Source organism: Chiloscyllium plagiosum, unplaced genomic scaffold, assembly GCF_037043375.1.
Source record: "Chiloscyllium plagiosum isolate Xiang-an unplaced genomic scaffold, Cpla_swu_hap1 HiC_scaffold_2, whole genome shotgun sequence".
Classification (NCBI taxonomy): Eukaryota; Metazoa; Chordata; class Chondrichthyes; order Orectolobiformes; family Hemiscylliidae; genus Chiloscyllium; species Chiloscyllium plagiosum.
In genome coordinates, this window is record NW_028270140.1 from 114,544,794 (window position 1) to 114,566,449 (window position 21,656).

A 21,656-nucleotide genomic window follows, 5' to 3' on the forward strand; every position below is an offset into this window, starting at 1 on the left:
GGCAATAAATATTGGCCTAGCCAGCGATGCATACATCCTGTGAGTGAATTTATTCTGCCTCCAATGCACTTACATCCTTCTTTAAGTAAGGTGACCAATGCAGTGCATTGTATTCCAGATGCATCCTGGATAACTGAAGCATAACCTTTTGTGTTAGCATGCCTCAGGGTTGGAATTAGGACTCATGCTTTTCCCTGTATGATCTAGATTTTGGTGTTCAGGGGATGACATGAAACTTGGGAGGAGTACAGTGTCAAACTCCAAAAGTGTACAAGTCCGTGCGGTGGGCAGACGGGTGCCAGGTGAAGTTCAATGCGGAGAAATATGAGGTGATACATTTTGGTACAAGAGCATGAAGAGACAATATACAATAAAGGGTACTATTCTACTCTTCCAAACTTTGCGCAGAAGTATGATGTGGAGGTGTCGGTGTTGGACTGGGGTAGACAAAGTTGAAAATCTCTCAACACCAGGTTCTAGTCCAACAGGTTTATTTGGAAATAAAGTAGCTGATAAAGGAACAGTACTCTGAAAACTAGTACTTCCAAATAAACCTGTTGGACAATAACCTGGTGCTGTGTGATTTTTAACTGCAGAAGGAGAGAGACCTGGGTATATATCAGCACTAAAGGTGGCAGGAATGTACATTGTGCAAAAATTCTTTAATATGGACATAGTAGAAGAACAAAGAGGTTATGCTAAACTTACAGAAGACATTAGGTTAGATCTCAGCTGGAGTGTTGTGTACAGTTCTGGGCACTATACTGGAGAAAAGATGTGAACTCATTGGAGAGAGTGCCGAAGAGGAATAGAAGAAAGGCTGTAGGGATGAGAAACTTCGAAATGGGATCATTTGCCATGGAGAGGAGAAGGCTAAGAGGAGACTTGATAGAAGTTTTCAAAATCATGACAAGCCTGAACAGAATTATTGGTGCGAAACTGTTCCTGCTTGTTAAAGGATTGTGATCTAGAGCATGGATTAAGTGTTTTGCTGAAGAAGCAAATATGAGATGAGGAAAATCTTTTTCTCACAGCGGGTAGTTTGGGTATTGAATTGACAGCTTGGAAGTGTGGTGGAGGCAAGTAAAATTGGAGCATTTAGGAGGTCACTCTGATTATTTAAGTAGAAACAATATTCAAAGGTATGGAGAAAAGGCAGGAGTTTGTGACTAAGTCAGAATGCTCAAGAGAGCCAATGCAGACATGATGAGCTGAATGGCCTCTTCCTACACTGTAGCATATCGCTGATTCTGTATTCAATTCCTCTTGCAATAAATGATGAAATTCTATAGCATTCATAATTACTTGCTGTATCTGCATACAAAGGTTTTGTGATTCATGCACTACGATGCTGTCTTCTGTCTGCATCTCAAAGCTCTGACATCTCTTATCATTTAAATAATATGCTTCATTTTTGTTCTTACTGCCAAATTGGACAATTTCATATTTTCCACGTTGTACTCTATTTGTCACATCTGTATCCACTTACTTCATCTATCTTTTTTTGGAGCCTCACCGTGTCCTTTCACGGCTCAATGTAATCCTTAGCTTTGTGTTGTCAGCAAGTTTGACAATGGTACCTTCCATCCCTTAGTCCAGGCCATTAATATCCATTGTAAACAACTGAGATCCAAAGACCAATTCCTGTGGCACACAACTCATTACAATTTGCCAACTTGAAGAAGATCCATTTATGCTGAAAATGTGTTGCTGGAAAAGCGCAGCAGGTCAGACAGCATCCAGGGAACAGGAGAATCGACGTTTCGGGCATAAGCCCTTCTTCAGGAATGAGGAAAGTTTGTCCAGCAGGCTAAGATAAAAGGTAGGGAGGAGGGACTTGGGGGAGGGGCGTCGGAAATGTGATAGGTGGAAAGAGGTCAAGGTGAGGGTGATAGGTCAGAGTGGGGTGGGGGCGGAGAGGTCAGGAAGAAGATTGCAGGTTAGGAAGGCGGTGCTGAATTCGATGGATTTGACTGAGACAAGGTGGGGGGAGGGGAAATGAGGACACTGGTGAAATCCGAGTTCATCCCTTGTGGTTGGAGGGTTCCTAGGCGGAAGATGAGGCGCTCTTCCTCCAACCGTCGTATTGTTGTGGTCTGGCGATGGAGGAGTCCAAAGACCTGCATATCCTTGGTGGAGTGGGAGGGGGAGTTGAAGTGTTGAGCCACAGGGTGGTTGGGTTGGTTGGTCCGGGTGTCCCAGAGGTGTTCTCTGAAACGCTCCGCAAGTAGGCAGTCTGTCTCCCCAATATAGAGGAGGCCACATAGGGTGCAGAGGATGCAATAGATGATGTGTGTGGAGGTGCAGGTGAATCTGTGGCGGATATGGAAGTTTCCTTTGGGGCCTTGGAGGGAGGTGAGGGGGGAGGTGTGGGCGCAAGTCTTGCACCTCCTGCGGTTGCAGGGGAAGGTGCCGGGAGTGGAGGTTGGGTTGGTGGGGGGTGTGGATCTGACGAGGGAGTCACGGAGGGAGTGGTCTTTACGGAATGCTGATAGGGGAGGGGAGGGAAATATATCCTTGGTGGTGGGGTCCATTTGGAGGTGGCGGAAATGACGGCGGATGATGCGCTGTACATGGAGATTGGTGGGGTGGTAGGTGAGGACCAGTGGGGTTCTGTCCTGGTGGCGGTTGGAGGGGCGGGGCTCAAGGGCGGAGGAGCGGGAAGTGGAAGAGATGCAGTGGAGGGCATCGTCGACCACGTCTTCCACTTCCCGCTCCTCTGCCCTTGAGCCCCGCCCCTCCAACCGCCACCAGGACAGAACCCCACTGGTCCTCACCTACCACCCCACCAATCTCCATGTACAGCGCATCATCTGCCGTCATTTCCGCCACCTCCAAACGGACCCCACCACCAAGGATATATTTCCCTCCCCTCCCCTATCAGCATTCCGTAAAGACCACTCCCTCCGTGACTCCCTCGTCAGATCCACACCCCCCACCAACCCAACCTTCACTCCCGGCACCTTCCCCTGCAACCGCAGGAGGTGCAAGACTTGCGCCCACACCTCCCCCCCCTCACCTCCCTCCAAGGCCCCAAAGGAAACTTCCATATCCGCCACAGATTCACCTGCACCTCCACACACATCATCTATTGCATCCTCTGCACCCTATGTGGCCTCCTCTATATTGGGGAGACAGACCGCCTACTTGCGGAGCGTTTCAGAGAACACCTCTGGGACACCCGGACCAACCAACCCAACCACCCTGTGGCTCAACACTTCAACTCCCCCTCCCACTCCACCAAGGATATGCAGGTCTTTGGACTCCTCCATCGCCAGACCACAACAATACGACGGTTGGAGGAAGAGCGCCTCATCTTCCGCCTAGGAACCCTCCAACCACAAGGGATGAACTCGGATTTCACCAGTGTCCTCATTTCCCCTCCCCCCACCTTGTCTCAGTCAAATCCATCGAATTCAGCACCGCCTTCCTAACCTGCAATCTTCTTCCTGACCTCTCCGCCCCCACCCCACTCTGACCTATCACCCTCACCTTGACCTCTTTCCACCTATCACATTTCCGACGCCCCTCCCCCAAGTCCCTCCTCCCTACCTTTTATCTTAGCCTGCTGGACAAACTTTCCTCATTCCTGAAGAAGGGCTTATGCCCGAAACGTCGATTCTCCTGTTCCCTGGATGCTGTCTGACCTGCTGCGCTTTTCCAGCAACACATTTTCAGCTCTGATCTCCAGCATCTGCAGTCCTCACTTTCTCCTCGAAGATCCATTTATGCCAATGTTCTTCTTCCTGTTAGACAGCCAATCGTCTATCCATGCCAGCATGCAACCTCCTACAGAATAGCTTTTTATTTTCTGCAGAAACATTTATTGTGGTACCTTATCTCGAAAGCAATGAGTTGGTCAAACATAATTTCCCTTACACAAAAACATGTTAACTTTGTCTGGTTATCTTGAAATTGTGCAAAAACACTGCTATAATATCTTATAATAGTAGCTTTGAACATTTTCCCCACAATAATGTTTAATTAACTGGCTTGTAGTTTCCTGATTTTTGTCTCTCTCTCTTTTTGTTTAAAGGAGTTCTATTCAATATCCTCCACTCTCGTAGCGATCTCACTGGCCACATGTTTAAGATCCTAAGATGACGTCCATCAGTGCCTGGGCACTTGTCAGCCCACAACTCCAATGATTTACCCAGTATCACTTTTCAAATAGAATCCCTACAGTGTGGAAACAGGCCCTTCAGCCAATAAGCCTTCACCGAACCTCCAAATAGCATTCCACCCAGACCAATTGTCCCACCCTATTGCTGTAACCCTGCATTTCCCATGGCCAATGCATCTAACCTTCATATCTCTGAACACTATGGACAATTTAGCATGTCCAATCCACCAACTTGCACGTCTTTGGACTGTGGGAGGAAACCAGAGGACCTGGTGGAAACCCATGCAGATATAGGGACAATGTGCAAACTCCACACAGACTGTCACCTGAGGATGGAATCGAACCTGGATCCCTGGCGCTGTGTGGCCGCAGTGCTAGCCACTGTGCAAGCTCTGGATTATAATCTGGTGCTAATTTATGTGAATTCCTTCCATTTCCTGACATACCAAACTACTTCTGGGATGTTAAGTTCTTAGTGTACAGTGAACGCTGATGAAAATACCTGTTCAATTCATCTAGGTCAAAACAAGGACTGCAGATGCTGGAAACCAGATTCTAGATTAGAGTGGTGCTGGAAAAGCACAGCAGGTCAGGCAGCATCCGAGGAGCGGGAAAATCAATGTTTCGGGCAAACGCCCTCATCAGGAATAGAGGCAGAGTGCCTGCAGGGTGGAAAGATGCCTGAACTGATGTGCTTTTCCAGCACCACTCTAATCTAGAATCTGTTCAGTTCATCTGCCATTCCCTTATTTTCTGTTAATAAAACTAATAACTAATAAACTGGATTATAATCTGGTGCTAATTTATGTGAATTCCTTCCATTTCCTGACATACCAAACTACTTCTGGGATGTTAAGTTATAATCTCCCTTTTTGTAGGGCCATTACTCACTTTGTTAACTCTTTAAATGTTTCTAGAAAACTCTTATTGTCTTTTAAAAATCTCTGACTGGTTTTCACTTGTACTCTTAACGTTTTTCTATATTAAGTTTTGGTCATTATTTGCTTTTTTAAATTAATTCTGTATAAGCTTCTGACCTACCACCTGTCTTTCCACAAGTATAAACTTTTTTTTCTTTAACTATGACACCATCTTTAGCTGTTCTAGTTAACCACAAATAGTGGAATTGGAATTTTCTTTCTTGGTACAATGTAACTATTCTGTGTATTTTGATCTATACCTTTGAATATCTGCCTCTGCATCTCATTTGACCTATCCTTTGACTTAACTAACCAGTTCTGCTTGTATGCCTTCATAATTGCTCTTATTTAAAATAAATCTCAGAGCCAAACCTCTCTCTGTTAAACTGAATATAAAAATCAGACTTCTTATGGTTGCTGTTACCTCGGGGCACCTTGACTATGAGATCATTAACCCTGTCTCATTGTGCAATACCAATAGTAGTACTGCATGCTTTCTCGTTGGCTCGGGAACGTACTATTTTGAACAAACTATCCTGAAAAACAATCTGTGAACTCCTTATCATGGCTATGTTTGCCTATCTGCTTTTTCCACTTATTAAATACATTAAAATCTCCCTTGATTGTCATTTTGTCTTTCTGACAAATGCTCATTATTTATTTCTTCACGGTCCATCCTCCTGTGAAGTTACATTTAAGGGGCCTGTATGCCACTCCTGTAAGTGACTTCTTGCCTTTACCATTTCTCATTTCTATCCAAGACTGTTGTGGTTCTGTTCGCTGAGCTGGGAATTTGTGTTGCAACACACACAAAAGAAGTTGCATCAAGACACTATTCAAAAGGGCCACAACACACTGCAGTACACCAGAACTGCAAAAGAGGAAGAAGAACACCTATACAATGTATTCGCCAAAAACGGAATTTCATCAACAGCTGCCTAAGGGAAAGACAACAGAATGAGGACATGGCACAACCCAAAGGACTAGCCACACTACCATACATCAAAAACATTTCTGAACTGACAGCCAGACTACTGCGACCATTAGGACTCATAACAGCACACAAACCAACAGCCACTCTCAGACAACAACTCACCAGAACGAAGGACCCGATACCCAGGATGAGCAAAACCAATGTAGTGTACAAAGTCCCATGCAAGGACTGCACAAAACACTACATAGGACAAACAGGAAGACAGCTAACGATGCGCATCCATGAACACCAACTAGCCACGAAACGACATGACCAGCTATCCTTAGTAGCCACACACTCAGATGACAAGCAACATGAGTTCAACTGGGACAACACTACTATTATAGGACAAGCCAAACAGAGAACAGCCAGGGAATTCCTAGAGGCATGGCACTCATCCACAGATTCAATCAATAAGCACATCGACCTGGACCCAATATACCGGCCACTACAACGGACAGCTGGAACTGACAACAGGAAGCGGCAGATACAAATCACTATAAATGCCGGAGGAAAGATCACAGAAGCGCTTCACAGGAGGCTCCCAAGCCCTGAGGATGTCACCTAGACAGGGGAAGAAATGTCTGCAACACAAATTCCCAGCTCGGCGAACAGAACCACAACAACGAGCACCCGAGCTACAAATCTTCTCCCAAACTCTATCCAAGACTGTCACCGCATCTTGGTTTCCTGAACTTAGGTTTTCCCTCTCTATAGTGCTAATACCACCATTACCGACCAGAATAACCTCTCCAATTGTTCCTAGCTTCCTGTCAATCCTACTTTGTTCAAGATTCAGGTCCTGTGGGAGGTTATAAATGTAGTTTCTGCAGGTGGGGGTGTGGGGTGTTGCAGGGGTGGGGCATTATACAAACAGTCGCAGAATTCTTGTAGCATGTAGCATACTTAAGGCTAAGACTTTAATGGATATAGAGTGTCTTTCAAAGAAAATAGTTTTAAGCTAGGAAATAACTATGAAGGGTTTTAGCTGACCACAAAAGAAGCAGCAGGGGCATTTCACAATAAAGCTTATAGTATGATAAGAGAAACTGGATAAAAGAACAAGCTGTAACAAACAAGGAACAAAGAATGCAGACATACAAGGACAGCAGGATGGCCAGATAAGAAAATAACTAGAGAAAAAAAAAACGGTGAGGTAACCGGCTTATGATAGGATGAGATTAGACCAATGAGAAAAGGGAGGCATGATTCAGCAACTTGCAAACTGAACAAAGAAAGTTTACATGCTTTGTTACGTGCGCATTTTTGCTTGATTGCAGAGGCGTCCGGTACTTGCAAGGCCGTAATAAATTGTTCTTGTTTCCAAGGCTTTGTCTCAGGCTGATTTGTGAGTGAGTTCTGTTTCTCACAATTGGGGGCCTCGTTCCAGGATCCAAAACTCCTACTGCTCGACACTCTTGGGACGACGGAGAAGGTGCACTTCGCCGATTTCGGCGATCTCCAACTCCCTTGTTTGCCGTTCGCGGTTTGTGCGAGTACGATCCGGACTGGGAGACCCTGGAAACAAGGCGGGCAGACGCGGCGGGTTCGGTCGGGCAACTCTTGTGCACAAGACCTGGGTAGGGAAAGGTCTTAAAGGATATATCCGGGCGACTGGGGGCAGTTGTATTTGCTACAGGAATTGCCGCGGGCGGGGCGCACTGAAACAACCAGGTAACTCTGTGCATAGACCAAGGTAAGAAAAGAGACCTTTAAGTATTGCCTTGGTGGTTGGGATGTACGGAAAGTACGGGGAATTGGCGATATATAAAATAAAGCATATGTCAATGGAAAATAGCCCGTGTCAGAAGGGCTAGTAGCTGAAGGGCTACTGAGGGTGCACTTCGTAACTAACTTATGGCCAGACGTCCAGAAAAATATTCAAAAGCTAGAGGAGTTGTTGCGGGAAGTTCAAAGTGTCTGTGAGATACGGTGTTTGTGTGTGTGTGTGTGTGAGAGAGAGAGAGAAAGAGCTGTACAGCTAGTAGAAAGTTTAACCCTTTGTGATTCGGTTTGAATGCACATTTGTTTGTTGGTGATTGAATGTTTGTGCTTTGTTCCCTGGAGCCTGAGATCCGGGACTGTTTTGAATCTGATTTCTACTATGGAAATTTTAGCATTATTTCTTTTAAGGTGAAGGATTTTACAGATTATGAAATAAAATGTTAACTCCTGTTCTTTTTACAGGTCATGACTGCCTTACTATCAGTTTCTAACTAATCTCTTTTATCCTTACATAAAAGTGATTTATGGAGAACAGTTGAAGTCTCAAAAAGCATATAATTGGTCAGATTAATCGGACGAATAAGGTGTCTAGTCAGGACCCTGAAGGGGGTGTGGAAGAAGGTGACACTGGACCTTGTTGAGATTAATTAAATTAGCAAAAATGGGAGGCACGGGGAGTTGCCTGGGTAACGATCGATCTGTAAATAACGTTAAAGGGGAATATATTCCGTCCGACAGTCCTTTGGGGAAAACATTGGGAAATTGGGTACACAACTCCCGGACGCGAGGGAAAGATAAGGCTATAATGATAAACTATTGTTATTTTGTCTGGATTCGAGAAAGCATTAAGGAGTCTGGTTTTTTTTGTGGCCCAAATATGGGTCCGATGAAGATTGGCTGTGCCAAGATCTAAATATATACGTCAATCGGAAAGAAACATATAGTCAAGAAGAATCAGAATATGCGGCTTGCTGGATAGAGGGTGTGGGAGTAAAATTATGTCCCATGAATACGGAGGAATCAGGGAAAGAACAGAAAAAGAATGAACAAGGAAAGCCACAGTGGGATCCCTTAACGTGTTTGCCGCCTTCATATACTACTCCCCGGAACGAGCCTACAACTCCCGAAGTAGAACCGAGTCCAGACACAAAAAGGGGAACGGACTCTGAACTAAAAGATGCAGAACCTAGGGGGCTCAGAATCACTCGAGCCACCACACGTAAAGGAGGGGCAGACTTAATGGAAAATATAAAATTATGTCCCTTACGAGAGGTTCCGATTGGGGAAGGTACAATCAGATATGTAAATGCTCCCTTAATTAGCAGTGAAGTTAGGGTCTTTAAAAAGGAAATGAAAAGTTTAATAGAGGATCCGTTTGGACTAGCCGAACAATTAGATCAATTCCTAGGGCCTAATTTATATACCTGGGGAGAACTGATGGCAATTTTAGGAACATTATTTTCAGGGGAAGAACGAGGTATGATTAGGAGAGCAGCTTTACAGGAATGGGAAAAGAAGCACCCAGTTGGGGCAGAAGGGGTCCCAGCAGAACAGAAATTCCCAAATGTTGATCCTCATTTGGGAAAATAATGACAGAGAAGGTAGGGAGTCAATGCGGGATCTACGAGAAATGGTAATATTAGGAATTAAAGAGGCGGCACCTAGATCACAAAACTTTGTTAAGGCTTTCGAAGTACGACAAGAGAAGGATGAAACCCCTTCTATATTTCTTCAAGGCTCAAGGAGGGCACAAGGAAATATTCTGGAATGGATCCCGATGATCCGGTAGCTCAGGGATTCTTAAAAGTCCAGTTTGTGACTAAATCATGGCCGGACATACAAAAAAAATTACAGAAATTAGATGGATGGAGTGAAAGACAGATGGAAGAACTGTTATGTGAGGCACAGAAAGTGTAAGGGAAGACGAGAAGCAGAAACAGAAAGCCAAAATGATGGTGGCGGCAGTAGAAGAAATAACAAAAAGGAGACTGGGATCATGGGATAACAGGAAGAATAGGGGAGGACACGAAAGACAAAGGTCGGACACCCGGGGAAGGAGGCAACAGGCAGGCTATTACTATTGTGGAAAAGTGGGGCATTTTAAACGGAAATGCCCGGGATTAGCATGAGAAAGGGAAATTGTTTCCCTAATGACCTTAGATGAAGATTAGGGGAGTCAGGGGTTCCTTCCTCCTGAGACCCATCGGGAACCCTTGATAAATCTAAAGGTGGGACCTGAAGGGGAGGAGGCAGTATTTTTGGTGGACATGGGAGCGGCACGATCATCCCTAAGTTTTAGACCTACTGGTGTTAAATTGACTAACAAGAATCTCAGGGTTTCCGGAGTAAAAGGCGAAGAATTCTTGGAGCCTATTTTTGAGCCAACCCTAATTAGAGGAAATGATGAGGAAGTGACAGGACAATTACCAACTGTAGAGCTCAGTGATAAGTTCTTAAAAAAATTATATTGTGGTGCTCGGTTCTTCTTTGTCTGTCCTTAGGAAGAAGGGTCTGTTGACCCAGACACCGCCACTTGAGTTCGCAGTACATTGGATACGACCGGGTGATTGGGTGCTGATAAAGACCTGGAAAGATACCAAACTGCACCCAAGCTGGGAGGGACCGTTCCTAACCCTCCTGACTACTGAATCAGCCGCCCGAACTGCTTGAAAAGGGTGAAGTCATCACACTTATGTTGAGGGCCCCGTGGACATTCCTTCCCCTTCGGCAGAGTGGCAAGCTCATCCTGCAGACAACCCTATGAAAGTCAAGCTGAGCAAAAAGAATGGACTGAGATAAGAGACTATTAAGTATTGGTTAAAAAAACTGTATCCCAAAACAATTGTAAGTGTTGCATGGATTCACTCCTCCCTGGCATACAAAGGGTTAGGAAATAGACAGATAGGGTTGTGAGCTGAAATGAGTGGTCAGCTTTATATTGTCACGATAATATTGGTGCTAGCTGCCAAGGGGGATGGGAAAAATCATTTTACCGCTTTATGTCAGAATTATGCTAAATTAAAGGGGCATACCGACTGTTGGGTATGTGCTGAGATCCCACACCATGGGGAATCCGGAATTCCTCTCACGGTAATACCACTTACCAAAAGAGAAGTGTACGATGTATAACAATTTGACTCGGGCTCAAACAATACAAAATGGAGATCTGACAGGGGTAATTATAACTTTGCGGGATGGTTCCCTCGACCAGCCCCGAAAACTCTGGGTGCTATCGATGGCCTTAGAGTTTCCCCCTGAAAGGAGCAGTAAATACCACTTGTTTCTGTAATCAGAATGATACCGCACCCTTCCGATTAGGAAAATCATCTTGTGTCTACACCAGCCAAGCCACTGCCACGACCATTAAACGGAACACATTGGGTATGCGGCCTGAAGGCCTATCCATTTATTCCAGGGAAAAATACATTCACGTGACCGAATGTATAGGAATGCATGCATGTTATGATGTTGATCAAACACTGCCTCAAAGCCAGAAAGGCTGGAGTGGCTGCTGCTACCTCGCCTATATAATTCCCCACTTGAGGCTGTTAAAGAGAGCCCTAAAAATACCTCGGAATAAACAGGGAGGAAGGCGAGTAACCCGGAAAGTAACCGAAGGAGATCACTTCCTCTGGACTTTGATACCTATGTATGGGACCGCTCGAGCAGGAGTAGAAATACAAAAGTTGGCGGCTTCCCTGGAAGAGTTGGCCAACAATACTGCTGATGCGTTGGCTGAAACCCAATCCCAAGTAGCAGCCATAACGACCGAAATGATTGCCACTAGGCTAACGACTCTTCAGAACAGGATGGCTCTAGATTATATTCTGGCAGAGAAAGGTGGTACCTGTGCACTAATTGGGGAAGGTGGTTAGTCAATCTGGCTATCTATGGATTATTGATATTAGTGGGCCTGGTGGTAGGGTTCAATGCCCTAAAATGGGTGATGAGCCGACTGATGACATCCCTTGGGGAAGGAACCCAGATGCATCATCAGATGCTTTTATACCGTGTATAAGATTGTGATCCTCATCGCCAAAAGGTGTAAGAGGGCAGAACATAAGAAAATGGATTAAAGGAGACTTAACAAGTGCAGAAACAACAGTTTTAAAAAAACGAAAAGGGGAAATTGTGGGAGGTTATAAATGTAGTTTCTGCAGGTGGGGGGGTGGGGTGTTGCGGGGGTGTAACATTATACAAATGGTCGCGGAATTCTTGTAGCATGTAGCATACTTAAGGCTAAGATTTTAATGGATATAGAGTGTCTTTTAAAGAAAATAGTTTTAAGCTAGGAAATAACTATGAAAGGTTTTAGCTGACCACAAAAGAAGCAGCAGGGGCATTTCACAATAAAGCTTATAGTATGATAAGAGAAACTGGATAAAAGAACAAGCTGTAACAAACAAGGAACAAAGAATGCAGACATACAAGGACAGCAAGATGGCCAGATAAGAAAATAACTAGAGAAAAAAAACCGGTGAGGTAACCGGCTTATGATAGGATGAGATTAGACCAATGAGAAAAGGGAGGCATGATTCAGCAACTTGCAAACTGAACAAAGAAAGTTTACATGCTTTGTTATGCGCGCATTTTTGCTTGATTGCAGAGGCGTCCGGTACTTGCAAGGCCATAATAAATTGTTCTTGTTTCCAAGGCTTTGTCTCAGGCTGATTTGTGAATGAGTTCTGTTTCTCACAACAATCCTTGTCACCCTGCGGCCGTGTCTCTGGAATGTTAGATTGCACTTATTCATTTCTGTTTGTGCTCAGGGTTAATCTATTTTGTTTTAGTTGCTACACACATTCAGATTTTAAAAACGTTTGATACTTTAACTCAGTTTGTAAATTCTAGTCTTAACTGTTGGTCCACTCTTAGATTCATGCTGTCCATCCTGTCTGTTTGTCATTTCCTGGATTAATACATTTCTCTTTGACCTTGACTCTTGCCTTTGATTCACCACATATTTCCAAGCTTAATCATAGCAATGCAGTCAGTATCAATGTACCCATTTGCTATAGCTAACTAGGGAATGCCAAACAAAGTTCAGTAGCTTTCTGCCAGTCATTTTCTAACCTGTGTGTTCTCCATTTCCAGTCCTCCACCAATCAGAGTCCACTTCCCAACCAATCTACAGACTCCTGTCAAACAGAATGTATGCTGTTTCCCTCTTGATTTGTTATTTTGATGAATTGTCCTGATGAGTGCAAGATGAAAAACTTAGACAATATGTGACATCTATTGGCAATACTCAAATGGCAATCTGATAATTTCTTCTTAAGCTATAGTTGGGGCAGGCACATTAGAATTGTCATTTTGAAAAGGAAATCACTTTCTGACCTCTGCAGGTGCACAAGTCCAAGAAAATTATGATGATCACTTCCCCAGACAATCCAATTGACATCTGATCACTTTAATCATGTTCAACCAGTTTCCTTCATAAAACAATTCAATCAAAAATGAGATGAATCCAGTATTCAAATGTTGAGAGGCATTATTAAATATTGTTATAATTGCTGAAGTTCTCAAAATTGGCTTCCATTTTAATTTCATTGTGCTGAAGAATTCCCTCTGACCACTTAGTGTAGTCCTTGATTATAAACTTGGTTTGGTCAAAGTTTGCAATTTGGGATTACCCAGACACTATAGTACATCCTCCTGAATAAGGGCATGTTTAAGTATTGCTGAGATATCAACGCCTATATTTCGAAATGTTGGAATCAAAAATTGTTTTCAGTGTTGCTTATCCTTGAACTCCCTTTGTGGCTTGCTGTTGTAGTGTCAACATAGTCTTTGCAAATGAGCTTTTGTCTTACATACCTAGGTTGTAGGAAATATCAGTTCGCAACTCCACAGCTAGTTTGTAGTCCACACTGCAGGGCAGAAGTTTGTAAAAGGATGATGAGAAGTTTGGAATTGCTGCTATTGTATCATTATGACTATACTGCTGAGATCTGATTGTGGAGTGTCATTGGTGGTGAGTAGGAGTATTCCTACTTATTGACCCAATTTTCTGTCACAGATCAAAGGTGTGTTGATGGGAATAATCAGTAACATACTGGCAACTGTATAAATAAATAATGTAAAATGATAGTATGCACATTCATTTGGAACTGAAACAGTCTGAATTGTTCAGTGTGACAGATTCCTCCAGTAATAACAATATGTAATACTATATTTAGTTCTTAAATAGTGGAGTTTGAATTTTAGACATTTGCTGACTGACAGTTTTTAATCTGGAATAATCAAGTTGCTATTGTGAACCTGTGAATAACATCATATATTCAAAATACTGGGAGCATTTTTATTGTGTGCGTGTGTGTGTGTGTGAAGTGTTTACACACTGCCATCTGCTGGTTATTTCTGAGCTGTAGAGTTGAGCACATACCCTTTTTTTTTAAAATCTTTTTTTCCCACAATCAGCCTTTTGTATTAACATTTTCTTGATTTTGTTTTCTGTGCTTTTTATTTGGCTAAATGGTAACTCACAGTACCCTAATCTGGGGCACTTGCTGGTGCAATTACTGTGCAAGTGAAGTAGCTATTTTAGGAGATGCATGATTCTCTGGTGATTTTGTGATTTAATTGTATACATTCATTCAGCTTTAGGACAATAGGAGGTCAGTAATTCCATCAAAACAATTCCCTAAATGATTGTCATGCAATCAGCAAATTGTGCAGTTTGAAAGGTAGCATAAGGGGCTGTACTCAAATCAACCAGAGTCGCATGGCTGCTCTTCTGAGGTTGGGACCAAAGTATTTGATTAGATAGACAAGAGGGTAAACTGTTAGACACGAGTGACCATTATAAAAGTAAAAGCCTGCTAATGCAGAAAATGTAGATAAAGACAGAAAACACTGGAAGCATACAGCAGGTCTGGCAGCCTCTGTGGAGAGAGAAAAGGAGCAACGTTTTCCGATTAATGACCTTGCAACAAAACATTGAAAGTTCTGCTGATGCATCATAAGCCTGAAACAAAATCTCTGTTTCTCTTTTTTTCTGTTGTAGGATTGTAATGTATTATTATATTTTGGGAAGTTGGATTTGATAGCAGAGGAAATGATTTTAGTTTTAATTTCTGTGAAGGTGACTTGTTTCTTTTAACAAAGATCAGAAAAGCCATTTTGAACAGACAGTTCTAATGTTGTTTCCAAGAAAGCATGCGTCTTAAGTTAAATTACTTGATCAGCAACCTGATGAGTTAGTTGATAAATTGTTAACAAAGTTGAACTTTTATGATGTGCAGAAAGACAAGGCAAAGGGCCACATCAGGTTTCAGTTGAGAAAAACGCATTTGTGCTTGGAGAAGGGCAGTTTAGTTCATAGAAGTCCCTAGACTGAGTGAATTGGCAGAAATCTGCAAGCTGTCAGAATTGAAAAGTATCCAGACCATCAGAGCTGGAAAGAAGTCTTTGTTTGTGTCAGCAATCCGAAGAGAAAGGCTAGAAAGAGACAGCAATGACGTGGATAGAATATACTGTCGCCAAGTTTGCACTAAATAACCTCTAAATAGCCACTATAATAAGTAAGTTACAATGAAAAAATAAGAAATTTACAAATGGATATGGATAGGTCAAGTGAATGGGCTAAAATGTGGCAGTTGGCATTTAATGTGGATAAGAATGAAGTTATTCATTTTGGCCAGAAGAAAGAAGAGGCAACTTATTATCTAAATGGAGATAAACATCAAGATACTTCAGTGCAGAACAATCTGGTTGACGTTGTGCATGAGTCACAGAAAGCTAATTTACAGGTACAGCAATAATAAGGAGGGCAAATGAAAGCTTGACACTTATTGCTAAAGGAATGGAGGATTTAGGTGGGGAAGTGTTGTAACTGTACAAGGCATTGGTGAGACTACATCTAGAGTACTGTGTACAGTATTGATTGAGGAGTTGAGGGTGATGAGGAGCTGGCTTGAAAGAGCAGTTGAGGCCTGAAGTAGAATAACCATGACATTATTGAAGGGTGGACAGATTTGAGGGTTTGAAGGAAGGAAGTGGTTCTGCGAAGGTTCACGAGATTAATTTTAAAAATGAATGGCTTATCTGATGAGGAGAGATTGTGCACTTTAGGCCTATAATTGTAAGAGTTTAGAAAGCTGAGAGAAGGTCTAATTGAGGTCAGTTATGAGATGCTAAAAGGATTAACAAAGTAGATGATTCCCCTTCTGAGGTAAACTAGAATGAGTAGTCACAGTTTTAGATTGAGGAGTGGCAGATTTAGTACTTCTCTTAAACGGTCATGAGTCTGTGGAATTCATTGCCTCAGATTGTGGTGGATGCTAAGATATCGAATAAATTTAAGGAGGAGATAGACAAGATTTTTAATTAGTAACGGGTTAAAGGCTTATGGGGAGTGGACAGAGAAGTGTGAGTATGAGGCTGATTTGAGATCAGCCATGATGTATTAAATGGTGGAGCAGGCTGGAGGGGCTGAATTGCTTGCTCCTGCTTGTGGTTCTTAATTCTTACGTTCTAAATAAGAATCTAATGAGGAAAGCAGTGGTACTTCACTGGGATTGAGTAACTGTAAAGGATATTGCAGGGAGAAGGATTGAATTTTGCTGTATATGTTAAGATGTTTAAATTGTCTTGTGTAGATTTTTATGGCTTTACTGTGTAATAAACATCTGTAATAAATTTAAGCATGCAAGATTTGAGGGGGCTTGACAGGGTAGATGTTGAAAAGATGCTTTCCATTATGAGGGGAATCTTGAATTAGGAGTCATAGTTGCAGAATAAGGGTATTTTTCATTTAAAACTGTGGTGCAAAGAAATTTATTTCTGTCTTTCTCTACTCCAAAGAGTTTTGGCAGTTAGATCACAGAAAGTATTTGAAGAGGAGGTAATGGATTTATGAAACATCAAGCAGCTGAGGACTGAGGCAGATCAGCCATTATCTGACATAAGGGCAGGACTTGAGGGGCTCCATATCCTATCCTGGTCCCATTTCTTTTGTTCTTATTTCTCTGTGGAAAGAACATTGATGGTCTCATGTGAAAATGTTCAGTGACTGACCAACATGATATCAAACGGCAAAAGGAGAACTTAAGGTCTATCAAGCCAGGATTTACTCAGGTCTGAGTTGTCCAATATCGCCATCAGCTGGGGTTATATCCCGAATATTTCCAGTATGTTCCATTTTCATTATAGTGAGCATCTGTTGCTGAAGTTAAAATTGCCTTAATGCTAATGCACCAACTCAGAAACTCTCAAATCATCAAATAACTTTATTGGATAGACATACACAATGCTTTGATGGCTTTCAGACTTGATTTTAATTTCCTCATCTTATTGAATATATAAAATAAATATTATATCTTGTCATATCTGAAGGTAGTATTGTACCATATGTTTTGATTTTTTTTCAGTGTTTGTTTCCAATTGGCTCCCTCCTTTCATTGAAGAACCATCAGGTTGTAACAATAGAGGCACTGGGGTCTATGAAGAAGGGTTTACACCCCATACAACAGCGACTGGCTGATTACAATGGAAGTCAATGTGGATTTTGCAGCCCAGGCTTTGTCATGCAGATGTTTGGGTAAGTACAGACAATTGCCTTTGTAGAATACAGGTAGTTCTGTGATTACATGATAATTGCATTACTGTGCAACCCTGTGCTTTACGAAAATCTTGTGATACAAATATTTTCAAAATATTGGTGACGTAATCGCATTATAGCCAACACCTACTTTAAAAGTTCATATTTTTGAAAAAATGTTCCCTATTCAGCCATTCGTGTTACAGCCAATTTGTGTTAACGAAAGATGCGTTAAAGCAGAACTGCCTGTGTCCAGTTAAATTTCTTCTTTTGTTAAATGTGTTTTCACGCACAACTTGGGGATTTGTAGGACATATCAAGCCATAGTTTTCCCAATAAAATCTTCCTTTTTTTTAATGCTAATTATGACACCAAAGCAAAACTTGATGTGGGATTTGTAGCTTTTAAGCACCAGCAGCAGGTTGGCATCTTATTAATGTTAACTGTATTAAATTGAAACTAAGAAATGCAATGACAAATATTCAGCTCTTGGGTTCTGCAAATCGGCAGGCCAATAGTCCTGACATTTCTGTTAGGAGAGTGTTTGCTGGTGATCTCTGCTGCTTCCTTCACTGAGACATGGGATGGTGGAGGCCATCCTGTAATCAGTGTCCATGTCAATGTATGTGTAGCTACTCTGTTGTACAGAGGATGACACATGCAATGTAGATGTCTGGCTACAGGTGCTTCCTTGCATACTCAGAGGTCTCTTGCTGGTGTTCTCTCTTTAAGGATCAAGGAAGCGTTAAATTATTGCCATAGACAATTTTTTAAGGGTCTGGGTTTCCATGGTAACCTGCTCTCAAAGTGGATTCTATAATGATACAACACAGTCATTCCATTTATCGCACAGCTGGAGGCCATTTGGCTCCTTGAACGTGAACTGGCTCTTTTGAAGAACAGCCCAATTCACCCTTCCCTGCTTTTCCAAATAATCCCAGCAATTTTTCTCTTTCAAATATTTATCTACTTTTCTTTTGATGGCTCCTATTGATTCAGTATCCACCATTGTGCAGGCAGTGTGTTCCAAACCTGAGCCACTTGATGCATGGGAACAGGAATAGGCTATTCAGCCCGTCAGGCCTGCTTGCTGTTTAATACAAAATGGCTTATTGCGCATCTCGAAACCCTTTACCCAAATTATTCCTATTGGAAGTCAGAAATCCATTAATCTCTACTTGGAAAATACTCAAAGAGTGAGCTTCTGCAGCTCTCTTGGATAGATAATTATAAAGGCTCACAATTCTGGGTTTAAAAAAGTTCTTGTCTCAGTCCGAAATGGTATCCCACTTATTTTTAAATTGTGTTCCCTGGTTCTAATCTCCCAAGCCAGGGAAAGCATTTTATTTGAACCTACCTTGTCTATCCTTTTAATTATAGTGTTTCAATGAAATCACTTCTCATTCTTCAAAGCTCTAGAGACTACAGACCCAGCTTGTCCAATCGCTCCTCAAAGGCCAGTCCTGCCATCCCAGGAACCAGTGTGGTGAACTTTCATTGCATTTCCTCATTGGCAATAATACCCTTCCTGAGATATGATGTGAAGGTGCTGGTGTTGGACTGTGGTGGGCAGAGTCAGTAATCACATGACACCAGATTACAGCCATAGAGTTGTACTGCACGGAAACAGACTCTTCAGTCCAACCTGTCCATGCCAACCAGATGTCCTAAATTAATCTAGTCTCATTTGCCAGCACTTGGCCCATATCCCTCTAAACCCTTCCTTTTCATATAACCATCCTGATGCCTTTTAAATGTTGTAATTGTATCAGCCTCCACCACTTCCTCTGGCAGCCCATTCCATACACGCACCACCCTCTGCGTGAAAATGTTGTCCCATAGATCCCTGTTATATTTTTCCCCTCTCACCCTAAACCAATGCCCTCTAGTTTTGGACTTCCCCACCCCAGGGAAAATACTTTGTCTTTATACCCTATCCATGTTCCTCGTGATTTTATAAACCTCTATAAGGTCACTCCTCAGCCTCCGATGCTCCAGGGAAAACAGCTGCAGCCTATTCAGCCTCTCCCAATAGCTCAAATCCTCCAACCCTGGCAACATCCTTGTAAATCTTTTCTGAACACTTTCAACTCTCACAACATCCTTCCCGTAGGAGGGAGACCAGAATTGCACACAAAGCTCGCTAAGCAGTCTACCATGAGGAAGTGTGTATAGATTATGACCACCATGCTGCCCTCATCAATTCCCTTTGTTACTTCTTCAAAAAACTCTATCAAGTTAGTGAGACATGATTTCCCAAGCACAAAGCCATGTTGACTATCCCTAATCAGTCCTTGCCTTTCCAACAGGTTCATTTGACATCATAAGCTTTCAGAGTGCTGCTCCTTCATAAGGCAGTGAGGAAAGCGCACAGCTATTGTGAAACTGTACAAACTAATTAAAGTAGAGAGATTGTAATTTATCAAGGTGAATGGTGTTAAAACAACAGTAAAGAAGATTTTACAAACAGAACAGTGTGGTGGGCTGAATTAATTTGTACAGTTTTAGATAACTTGTTAGTTCAGGATGACCTTTGTCATGTGACTCTTACACCAACCACATTTTTCCATTTGGTTTGTCTGTAGTGCCATCTTATTTTTGATTTTTTGTAATTATTTCTCTGCCTCAATTAATTGGATCACGGGTCATCCCTTGTTATTCAGCTACTGACACTTTACTCACATTGTTTGACACTTCTGATCACCTGCAAAGACTTGTTATTCAGCCAGTCAACACTCCACTCATTCCATTTGTACTACCTTTTGACACACTTAATTACCCGGAATTGCCTTGCAATGATCTCTCTACTTACAAATTCTGTACTTCTGCATTTCCATCCACTTCTCCTGAAAGCATTTCGAAAACAAATGATTTCAAATAAACCTGTTAGACTATAACCTGGTGTCACGTGATTTCTGACTTCCTGAGATAGGGTTATCGAAACTGCACACAGTACTCCAGGTACAATCTAACCAAGCTTCTGGTTAGTATTTGAGTACTCTTGCAATGAATGAAAATGTTCCATTACTCTTTGGTCGCTTACTGCATATACATGTTAGCCTTCAGTGACCTCTCGACAAAGACACATACATTTTCCAACCTCTTACCATCTAAGAGATGATCTGTGCATTTTTTTCTCTTTCCAAAGTGAATAACTTTGCATTTTTCCATACTACAATCCATCTGCCATGTCTTATCCAGTCAATAAGCCTGTTCAATGCTCCTGAAATCGCTTTACATCTTTCTCACAACATACATTCTCACTTAGTTTCATCTGGTTGCAAATTCGGAAATATTACATTGGGTCTCCACATCGTTGATTAATACTGTGAACAGCTGGGGCAATGTAGTGATTTTGCAGTCCCCCAATAGTCACAGCCAGTCATGGAGAAAATGATCCATTTTTTCCCACTTGCTGTTTTCTGCGGGTTAGCCAGTCCTTATTCCACGGCAGTATAATACCTCCTATTACCTTCTGGAAATCCAAGTATTCTATCTCCATCAACTCTATTTACTAAGTTTTTCAGTAATGTTGTCAGAAAACTTCAACAAGTTCATTGAACAGGATTTCCCTTTAGCACGTCCATGTTAATAATGAGCAAAACATTTTTAAAGTGTCCATTTATCACATCCTTTATATTAGATTCTAATACCCTCCTAGTGGTATGGGGCTAACAGATACATATTTTCCCTGTTTTCTCTCTTGCTGGCATGTAACAGATTTTCTGTATTTTGCCTTTGCTGTCTTCCCAATCATCTTAACTCTGAATCCTCTGATTATCAACCTTTTAGCCATTGAAACCAATTTCTCTTTATTTACTGGATTTAAACCCTGAACCACTGTCAAATCTCTCCCCAAATCACTGTGCTCCAAGAAAAACATGTAGAAGAGTTATTAATGAAAGGTCTTCAGTTTATTGTCATCATAGTGTTCTGAATGTAATCTATTATGTCAATTCCCAATTTATCTCCAATTATTCTCTATCAACTCTTACAACTGCTCCGAGGTCAGGGCTTCACCAAGTACCTGGTCTGACCCTACTCGCAGCCATTCTAAAAGCTAAAATAATAGGAACCTCTCAGTCTTTTCATGGGAACTTCACTTCAATCTCCCCATTCCTTGCTTTATTTTTCTGCTTGTCAAGTCATACATTTGGTTTGAAACTGAGATACATATGGAGGTGAGGGTGGTATTAAAAGATACATAAACCTGCATTTAATTTCTGAAATGGTTAAAATAATCTCTGTTGCAATTTTCCACCATTAAGTATCTGAACATATACTTGTCCATACTTGGCATCTTTAAGTAGGCAGACCAACTTACTTACAACACAATGTGAATTAAATTATATTCCACTTGTTCCTTGAATATAT

General features: G+C 42.0%; 1 protein-coding gene across 4 annotated transcripts in view; it reads left to right on the forward strand.

Moving 5' to 3' along the window:
* LOC122559054 (uncharacterized) overlaps nucleotides 1-21,656 on the forward strand; it is a 174,684-nt gene that overhangs the window by 43,149 nt on the left and 109,879 nt on the right. For all 4 annotated transcript variants that reach the window (XM_043708275.2, XM_043708265.2, XM_087999781.1 and 1 more), the window contains one exon: nucleotides 17,113-17,282. In XM_043708275.2, coding sequence (XP_043564210.2) covers nucleotides 17,113-17,282 — 170 coding nt within the window. The remainder of the gene's footprint in view (nucleotides 1-17,112; nucleotides 17,283-21,656) is intronic.